General features: G+C 46.3%; 1 protein-coding gene and 2 non-coding genes across 3 annotated transcripts; all 3 read right to left on the reverse strand.

The window, feature by feature from the left end:
• Positions 1-4,345: 4,345 nt before the first annotated feature.
• Positions 4,346-9,144, reverse strand: RPS20 (ribosomal protein S20). The gene is made up of 4 exons (XM_078604775.1): positions 8,898-9,144; positions 7,602-7,701; positions 5,891-5,964; positions 4,346-4,859 (listed from the first exon to the last, which is right to left on the reverse strand). Exons 1-4 carry the CDS (start codon positions 9,141-9,143, stop codon positions 4,677-4,679), a joined length of 603 nt encoding a protein of 200 aa, XP_078460901.1. The 5' UTR covers position 9,144; the 3' UTR covers positions 4,346-4,676.
• LOC144726550 (small nucleolar RNA U54) lies at positions 7,067-7,132 on the reverse strand. The gene has a single exon (XR_013587285.1). It is a non-coding gene; the product is annotated as a small nucleolar RNA U54 (small nucleolar RNA).
• LOC144726551 (small nucleolar RNA U54) lies at positions 8,588-8,654 on the reverse strand. The gene has a single exon (XR_013587286.1). It is a non-coding gene; the product is annotated as a small nucleolar RNA U54 (small nucleolar RNA).
• Positions 9,145-10,288: the final 1,144 nt, after the last annotated feature.

Genomic DNA, 10,288 nt, shown 5'->3' on the forward strand with positions numbered 1-10,288 from the left:
TTTTGGGGTGCCGATTCCAAATCTGGCATCAGTTTTTGTCTTATCACATCAGGTTTTTGAGATATATTGCATTTTCAATAAAAACTGCAGAAGAAAAATATTAAATAAATGTGGATATCTACATAAAATTATATTATAAACACACTATCCTAAAAATATAGCACCATATTTTAACACTAAAGCAGTCATTGACTCGCAACAACTTGCAATCATAAGTGACGGAGTTAATTTTGGGTAAAATCAATGAAATGGGGTATGCCGATAGCATAAAAATGAGATGTGATGGAGCAAATCTGAGATCAGATTTGGAATCGGCACCCTGAAATTAGTCAAACAGCTGCAAAAGTCCAGGCCAGAAAAAATTGTTTTTTTGTTGACCAGTGTTATCTGGTGCATAAGCACAAATGACAACAAGAAACTCAACACGTTAGTCAAAAACATTGTGGCCTTACAAGGAAATATACGTAATAGGCCGCGTTTCAGGCAACGGGTACGTCTCCATAGAACATAAATGTGAGAATGTCCATTGCCTGGAAACAACTATATGATTTTCAAGGGCATGGTGTTATGAGTTTATCATTAGAAATAGTGGGATGGTCACATCAACTCCCTTTGATAATGGTGGGCTAAACGATAGTACAGTTCTTTTGAGCTGGTGGTCTAGACAAGGCTGAGAGCATTGTAAGTGCAATTTGGTTGCACAAAATGCACGTAGATGCGAGTTGTCTGAGCAGCACACCTTTGCATGCGTCTGGTAAAAAATGTAGAGCGGCCAAATACTCTAAAACATGTTTGTAAATGTGGAGGGAAAACGGGAGGACCCGGCAAAAAATCCGCACAACCGTGGTGAAAGCATGCGTATTTGATTTGTCAGCCAACACTGGTAAAAACATGGGCATTTTCGTTCTCTTCTATCATGTGCACAAACAGGTGCTTGTGCACAAACATGTACACATCGTGCTCTCTTTTAGCCCCACCCCCCCCTCCCAATACGTTCCATTCATTGGCTACCACATTCTGATTAGCTCCCCCTTAACTTGTATTTAAGAACTTGTATCTTGGAATCCCTGCCTCACTTGATACAGCAAATCTAGCTGTGACGGTCCCACCTGATGACGGAGACTTGTGTTGCCTCCGAAACGTGATTTTTATTATTTTATTTCTATTTTATTAATGACTTTACCGAAAAGACTAAAATAGTATAAAGCATGCAAACTCCAAACACGTTCCTTCGCAATGGGCAGGTAGGAACTTTGTTGGACAGCACATTCTTGCGATACGTGGCACAAGCTGCGTGGGGTGGCACGCCACGTGGTGCCGAGCCTGCCCGAAGCGCTCTGAAATACAAATCGAGGGCGAGGCTATGCACGACAGACGGACAATCCCTGGTGGGCAGTGTGGAACTGCTGTTCCTACCTGTAATATTCAAGACTTGTGGCTGAATCAACGACCACTGCATACCAGGCAAGCGGTGGCGGCTCGTGACATTTCCACTAGGAGGCGCTGTTGTGATCTGAAAATTTGTTTTAAGAAAAACCTCTAATGTTATTGGCCTTACGGTGAAAGTGATACAACTCTTATCTTTAATGGTAGGCATTTATAAACAAAGCATTCAAATGCGGTCACCATGACCATCCAGGCCACACCATATAACCCCTTGGACACTGCAAAAGCGTCGAGCGTGTAGAGTGTAGACCATCACCTGTGATGTCTGCACAGTGCAACCTAGCGTTGTGACATCGTCATTGCAGCCATGGGTGCCTTTTTCATCGCCCTGAATGGGTCGCAAACGGCGTGGCTGCAATGCGAAGCTCATCGCATTGAAGGAATATCGGATGCCTTCACAGCCGCTCCGAGACCTCGCCCGAGGCACAAATCAGACTTGCAGCGGTTTCTCATTAACTTAAAATGTTATCTTCATTAGAAAATTCGCCGCCAGCCAGCGGCGAGCGTGGAGAGAGAGAGAGAGACGCGACGGTGGAAGAGTCACGGCAGTAGAGAGGGAAGACATCCAGAGAGAGAGCAGAGCTGTGCAGTCGTTAATACTGGTAGGAACCCACTGGTTCCACCAGCCCACAGGGGATTATTGTGTCCGTCCGTCGTGCATCCAAAAATGACGACCAGGTGATGCTCATTGCAGGCCGGCTTGTCCGCATTGTGCGGCTCTGTGATTCTTCGGCCCGGATAACTTTGGGCAGAACCGCGAGAGACCCTAACCGAGCTGTAACGCTAAGATACGAACGTGACACGTCAATGGGCCGTCCGTGTTCTTGAGTCACGGCTCAGCTTCGGCTTGTCCCTCCCCCTCTCGGTTGCTTTCGACGGCAGAGGAGTAAGCGGCTCATCCTTGGCTCTGGCTCAACTCATGTGAATATTGAGCATACTGTTAGGTTTTTTCGGTAAAGTCACGTAGGTAAAAAATAAAAGTTAATAAAAGTCATAATGGAAATCAAATAATAAATCACGACGTTTCGGAGGCAACACAAGTCTCCGTCATCAGGTGGGACCGTCACAGCTAAAATTACTGCATCAATTTTAGCTGTGACGGTCCCACCTGATGACGGAGACTTGTGTTGCCTCCGAAAACGTCGTGATTTATTATTTGATTTCCATTATTGCTTTTATTAACTTCTAATTTTATTTTTTACCTACGTGACTTTACCGAAAAAACCTAACAGTATGAATCCTTGCAGTCACGAAAGCTTCAAATCTAGAAATATTGAGCATGCTTGTGACCCATACCCGAGAGCTGGCTCCAGCATGGCTCCGAGCCAAGCCAGAGGCGGGTTTCTCAGTTCCGAATAAAGCATGTCATCCGACTCGTGTTTCAAGTGTTTTACCCTTAACATAGCCTTATTCTGGCTCTATGAATCTGGCGTTACCGTCATCTTTTTTGATGTTATAGTTTGGCTCTGTTGATAGCAGTGAAGTCTAGAAGTAACCTCACAATATTTCTACGTCCAATCGTTCACCGAGCTTTGACAATGAGTGGACACATTCCACCACGAGGCGAGCATGGTGGCTCAGCGGTAGAGTCAGTGGGCCACAATCGGCAGGTTGAGCGTTCACATCGTGGTTGGAGGTTGACTCAGCCCTCGGACCTTTTGAGGTTTCCACACAAGAGTATGTCGTAACTTGCTGACCCACCCATACCGGACATCCGTGAAAGTTTAATAGCTTATTGGATTCTTGTAGTCGAAATATTCTGATTCTGAGGACTGCACACGCCGAGAGTTGAGGCATGTGCATAGCAGCTGGACAGCCAACAGATCATAGCAGTCCACCAGGGGGCATTTATTAGTTTAATTGGTATACAAGTCATCCATTAATTTAAGTCTGATAATTCGTTTTTTACCCTTTTATCTGGCAACAAAACCGACACCTTTTTTTACAAGGAGTCATGTTTGCATTGACCACAAAACCTGCAGTCGGAAATGCAAACAAATAACATAACTCTGATGTATGCACTGTCCTTGAAATTGAGACTAGGCTCTAAGGAAAGCTGTCTCGGGTGTGGGCCAATCAATTTCAAGGACAGTGCCTACATTATCAGTTGTTTTTTGTTTGCATTCCGACTGCGGGTATTGTGGTCAATGCAAACATGACTCCTTGTAAAAAAAGGTGTCAGTTTTGTTGCCAAATAAAAGGGTAAAAAATAAATTTTCATATTTTGCTACTGGCAAATGCGGTTCCATTTGTGCAAGTTAAAGTCCTAACTTATTTCAATAAAAAACAATAAAACAAGTTTTCACGTCAGCAAGAGCCTGGCGTTTCAGCCAACTGGCCTTTTCACAAATGTATGTGTAATAACAGCCATAGAGGGTTCACGTGGGGATTGGCTTGCCGGTCCTGCTTTGTAGCCAATAAGGGTTGAGACAGGGAGCATGGCCCCGGCATGATCACGGCATGTCAGCAGGGGTGATTGGCCTGGCCATTCGGGGCCCCAGCTAATGGGGAGCCGGATCAGAGGCGTGGTCCCGGGATTGACAGGGAACCATCGAGAACGGTCAAGGCTGTCCATGGAGGATTGGCTGGGGGGTACCACGTGACGAAGGGATTAAGAGAGAGAATGATCGAGAGCAGACTTGGGAACGACAAGAGCAGGGTCACACGCGTACGGGGGCTCTGGGTGCCACGTGCGCGGTGGGGACTTGGTGTGAAGTCTGCCCTCTCTCCGTTGTCTGCCAGCAACGGAGAGTGTGTGAGTAAAGTGTATTTGTGGAAGTGGAAATAAAAAGGACTGATTCCGAAGCCGTCTCAAGAAGGATTATTACATATGCTTTACACGATCAGGATGAAAAAAAACACACCAAACACTATCAACCAACAAGCAAACAAGGCACTCTAAAATTTTTCATTTTTATTTTTCAAATTCTTTTAACAAATGCACGTGGGCATCGGTTCTCCACTGCTCGATGGCACTCGGTTTCCGCTGCACTCACTGCCCGACGCAACACCATCCCGCGTTAGCGTACAACGTGTACACTGTTGTGTGCACGCGCGCGCTATGCTTACTCAGTGTGAGTACGGTGTACACAATGTGCGAGTACGTGGTCACGCAGGCCCACCCGAGTGTTCCTTTACGTAATCAAACGCACAAGCACGCGCTTACACGAGCGAGCAATCAAACGGGTGGGTGAGCGATCGGGTGAGTGAGCGAGTCATCGGGCGAGAGCCTAAGCGTCGGCGATGGTGACCTCCACCTCGACGCCTGGCTCGATGCTGATGGAGGTGATCTGCTTGACGATCTCGGAGGGGCTGTGCAGGTCGATGAGCCGCTTGTGGATACGCATCTGGAAGCGATCCCACGTCTTGGAGCCCTCACCGCACGGGGTCTTGCGCGTTGTGATGCGCAGCACCTGCACAAAGCAGCGACATCATCACCACCGTCGCTGTCGCCACTGTCACCAGCCGTGAAACTATCCCAGCGCCGAATGGAGACCTCCCCAAAACCATCGCCGTCTTTCACGGGAGGGATGTGTTCCCGATTGTCAGATCAATCTGATCCAAAGTTTTGTTTTGCATAGTTTCTGCACAGTGAAACGAAATCTTGCACTTGTCCTAGATACCCAGACATAGTCTTAGGGAGCAGAAGCAGAGAAGTTGTGCAACCAAAACTGCAAAGATCGACTATCTGCCTGGAAAAAAAAAAATGGAACGATGATAAATAAAGTAGTAATAGGTTTTTACCCTTTCAACTGGTACAAAAACTGACACCTTTATACAAGGCATCATGTTTGCAATGCACACAACACAAGCAGTCAAAATGCAAACAAAAAGAAACAACTCTGATGATGATAATGATATGCACTGTCCTGTTATCATCATCAGAGTTGTTTCTTTTTGTTTGCATTTTGACTGCTTGTATTGTGGTTATTGCAAACATGATGCCTTGTATAAAGGTGTCAGTTTTTGTACCAGTTGAAAGGGTAAACAGGTCCCTGCGGGGTGGGCTGGTAGGAACGAACAAATGAATGGCTATAATAAAATGAAATGGCGAGGGTACGATACGAAGGGAGAGTTTGAGGCCTAGTTCTAGGCTTTAGGCCTAGCTGTAGGCTTTAGGCCGCTGAGTTAATTTTTAATTTTAATGTTTTAATTAAAAACTATCTCAGGGAATTATAAGGGAATGTTACACTTGTTTAGCCAGGAAAGCCTCACTGAGTCTAAAGGTTTTTGTAGGGTCCTGCCAAGTGTTTGCAGTAGGGGGCGATGTTGCCACACCTAATCGGACATCGGACGGACGATATAATCTATTGTAGGCTGGTTCACTTCGTTCCTACCAGTAAAACCTATTACTATAGTTTGCCACTGGTAAAGGAGATGTCTCATAGTGATGATAACTAAAGCAAGAAGAAAGCAGCGAGCAACTGGTGCAGGAAGGCCCCACCTTGGTGGGCATGCGGACCGGTCCCTTCACGCGAAGATTCTTGTCCTTGGCGCCACGGATGAGGTCGGCGCAGACTGCGCAGCGGACAGACGCCCCGGGGAGGGAAATTATTAAGACAGCAAAGGCAGTTATTGCCAATCAAGTGACCGCACTGCGCACACCTCCTCTGCACCTGCGCAAGTTAACATTGTACATGTACAGCCCCCTTTTGTCACTCCACCACTGGATCAGAGACTCCCCCCACACCTGGCAGACCGTGCGAGTTATTTCCCATTTACACGCACCTTTACATCATCCGCACCTAGTTTACACAACAAAGGCTCATTCCTAGCAGCGTGCTTCAGCCGCACCGAACCTCACAAAAATAATATTCAGGGTCTACCTTGGCTCCTCCCACCCTCAACCAGTATATATACAAGGACTGTTTTCTTGGAATTTATCATTTACTTGATACAGCTACCGTGCTGTGACGGTTCCACCTGAAGACGGAAGCTTGTGTTGCCTCCGAAACGTCGTGATTTATATTTTATTTTTATTAATTTTTATTTTTCACCTCATGACTTTACCGAAAAAAACCTAAGAATATTATTTTGTCATACTTCAACTTCAGCACGTTACGGTCAGTGTGGTTTGGTGAATGCTGGTGGGGGGGGGGGGCAGGTGGGTTACCGGTTCAGCCATCACTCGTCACTGATATTAGCCGTGGCAGGAAATCAACCACAGGTCACTGGATTCATCGTGCGGCATGCCAACCACTGTGGCACCACGGAACATGTTTTGGCAAATAATTATCAGGAGTCGAGCGCCTATCGGTGAATGCAAGCACCTACTGTAATAGATTAATAAAAATAAAACATAATAAAATAATTCTCACGGCGTTTCGGCCACAACGCAAGCAGCCGTCCTCAGGTGACAGACCTGTTCTTCACCTGAGGACGGCTGCTTGCGTTGTGGCCGAAACGTCGTGAGAATTATTTTATTATGTTTATTTTTATTATTTCCCTTCTACGTGACTTTACCGAAAGAACCAAGAAGATGAATCCCTGCAGTCACGAAAGCTTTAAATCGAAATGTAATAGATTAATCAACATTTCGTTGATTGGTTTCCCACAAAGCGGTAACCATTTTATCGGCCGCGGAGGGATGATAATTCGGCAAACACGAGCGGTGGGAGGTGTTTGGCTCAGAATAGCGTATAGGTGAATCACTGTGAATCATAGCTGTGGTTTGTCCTCATCGCCAAACGCCGCTCGCTATTACCGCGTCAACTCCGCTAACCGTGTTAACAACACCTTGTGATATTAACGATCCCCTGTTCAAATGTTACCATTGTTAGAAATACCTGTAATAAAGATCTCATTTTTATAGATACCTGTCAACACCACCCGTTCTAAAGACACTTGCCTTAGCACTCTAGATTCTGGCTTAATGCTACCTTGAACGTTACGTTTACGAAAGTTACCAGCGCTCTGATGTTGTGTCAATTGGGAAGCAACAAAACATTGCGTTAACTGGTGAGTGGCTTTAGGTGAGTCGTATAAAGTATCATGTCACACGATTTATAGGATGGGCTGCCCACCAGCAATAAAATAATAAGAGGGTCACACTACATGGGGATGTTTGGCCATGAATCCCATTAGCGGGCGCGTTTGGCTTCATATCCACACTCAACACTCCGCACAGATGGATTCAAGAATCCGCGGCCACTCACCCTTCTCCAGAGACTTGACATTGCGGCTGGTGAGGGTGATGCGGATGCGATGGATGGACACCTCCGAGTCCACGGGAGCCTTGCCTGCGTCTTTGTATGCCTGGCGGAGTCACACACACACGGGTTACACACTACTGTATATCCAACACGTAACATACATGTACAGCAAGACGGCCATTGCCTATGAACATCTGGCAGTACTCCAGAATTGGTTCAAGTAAGCCTAACTGCTGATGCGATGACGAACGTCAAAAACAGGCCCAGTTTGCTCGCATTATTCCGAAGCTGCTTAAATTATGCATTCTCGGATGCCTGTGTTGCTGATGAGATGTATAAATTATATATATTCTTCATGTCGAGGGGCAAATTTGGGGCGATTAATCCGTTAAGTAAACTAAAAATACAATCCAGTAAACCACTAGTTTCTGTGCATGACGTCAATCATATGTAATTGCATTTGAATAATTTATTATTTTAATTCATGTTAATTGCATCCCACAACGCTTTACAATAATTCAGTGGTTCTTAACCTTGACTGCTGCAGCCTTGCACCCCCACTTTGGTTCTAAATCGTAAAAAAAATGTACGTTAACAAATACATAGGTTTGATTAAACAAAGTTGTAACTTAACGTGGCCATGCTTAATTTGCGTTTAGATTATTTACCTTCGAAAACAAAATGCGGGCATTTCTCGCACCCCCATAAAGGGCATCTCGCACCCCACAGGTTAATAACCACTGCAATAATTGTATACAGGGACCAAATACATATAGCGATGACAAAGAAAATGAAAACTGCCGGAACGTAAAAGTAAAAAAAAGCACAAAAATATATAGGAACACAAAGTTGTCACGCGAGAAAGTATTCCAAGTCACATCCTAGACCCAAACTTAGGTCTCCCTGTTGATCCCATACCCTACTTTATCGACCGCGGAAGGGGCTGATGGATGTTGGAATCGCTGCACACACGTGCTGTCGTTGGGTGCGTTTGGCTCAGAATAGCGTATAGGTGAATCACCGCAAAGTCATATATATGGTTTATCCTCATAGCCAAACGCCGCTCGCAACCACCACGGGTCAACGTATCCTTTATATATATATATTTTTTTAAAACGCGGGGAGAAAGTGCGTCTCTTACAATGCCTGCTGCCCAAGGGCTCGCATCACACAGGCCGCAATGGCGGACCCAGTCGTTACAATTCACCACCACCACCACGTCAACTTGCACCGCGTGATACACCAAACACCATTCGCGAGCGAGTGTGGCGTGCTGGTCACGAGGCGAGAGACGCTCACCATCGTGACCGCCGGCCGACGTATTCGTCCCACAGACAATGAGATGAACTCTCTGAAGCGACGAACAGCGGTGAGCCGGGCACGCGTCTCGCTCCTCCTCGTGCTGCTGCTGCTGCGCGCGGGGGTGCTTGGGAAAGGGACGGCGTCACGTGACGCGGCGGCTTTTATAACGCGAAGGGGGGATGGGGGGGGGGCAGCCAAGGGGTTCCGTGACATCACCGCGTAACGTAGACAGGCGGCGGCCATCTTACGTGAGGGTACGGGAGATGGGGGAGAGGTAATCGGTTAAGAGTGTTGGGCGCCGCGGCCATCTTACGTGAGGGTACTAGCGATGTGGGAGGATCACCGGTTGTTGGGCGCCGCGGCCATCTTACGTGAGGGTACGGGAGATGTGGGAGGGGGTCATCGGTTAAGTGTTGGGCGCCGCGGCCATCTTACGTGAGGGTACGAGCGATGTGGGGGATCACCGGTTGTTGGGCGCCGCGGCCATCTTACGTGAGGGTACGGGAGATGTGGGGGGGTCACCGGTGAAGTGTTGGGCGCCGCGGCCATCTTACGTAAGGACTCAGAATGGGGATATTTATTTAGACTGTAGCAGGAAATCAGATGAGATTTGAAGTTCTTTGTCACAGATGTCAAGTGCGGCTGTGGTGAAAGGAGTTGCAGCCCGCTGTGAACGGAACGTAGACTGATGGCCCCCCACCAAACACAAAATCTGAATATTTAAGAATACTCGAGGAGGAATCCTATGAGCTATAAGGCAATTTTTTTCCACAGAAGTCCAGTAGGGGGCAGGTCAAAACTTTGTTACAACAAATGATACAAACTACACAATAGGAGTGCAAGGTACAGGAAAGGTAAAAAAATCACTTAAATATACATACAAATAAAACTAAACTTTTTTTTATTACCAGGTAAAGCCCATTGAGATATTAGCTTATTTTTCAGAAGCGAACTGTCAACAAATGATAGCTCAACTTAGTGGCTTATCATGTGGAAATTTATAGCAGCACCTCAAAATACATGTTATAATAATAATAATATGTTGAACTTCTTTCGCACCGTACGGAGCCAACCGTGCGAAACAGAGGTGCGAGCGAAGGACAACAAGCTAAACACGAAAATCAGTTATGAAGAAATGAGTTTTCGATCTAAATTTCAAAGTACACAGCTCCTATGGCTTCCTAATATCGGAAGGAATCCAGTAATATCCCAATTTATGTCGTTTAGCAAATACGTCGTCATTTATTCATACCACGACCCGATTTGCGTCGCCTCAATCCACACTTACGTTGCTGACAGCATTGTCCGTCCTTACTCGTATCCGTCACCTCTCAGTCTTCGCCTCCACGACACACCCTTCTAAAACGGCTTTGATTTACGTCGTTTCG

The sequence above is a fragment of the Lampetra planeri genome, chromosome 23 (genome assembly GCF_965212315.1).
Source record: "Lampetra planeri chromosome 23, kcLamPlan1.2.h2, whole genome shotgun sequence".
Taxonomy (NCBI): Eukaryota; Metazoa; Chordata; class Hyperoartia; order Petromyzontiformes; family Petromyzontidae; genus Lampetra; species Lampetra planeri.

Bases quoted from the DNA above. Each gene is read 5' to 3' on its own strand.
- RPS20 (XM_078604775.1), bottom strand. From the start codon at position 9,143: ATGGCCGCCGCCTGTCTACGTTACGCGGTGATGTCACGGAACCCCTTG. The intron at 7,702-8,897 runs GTGAGCGTCTCT...TGACTCCGCCAG, and splicing joins GTCGGCCGGCGGTCACGATG to GCATACAAAGACGCAGGCAA. The intron at 4,860-5,890 runs GTGGGGCCTTCC...TGCTTTGTGCAG, and splicing joins CGGTCCGCATGCCCACCAAG to GTGCTGCGCATCACAACGCG.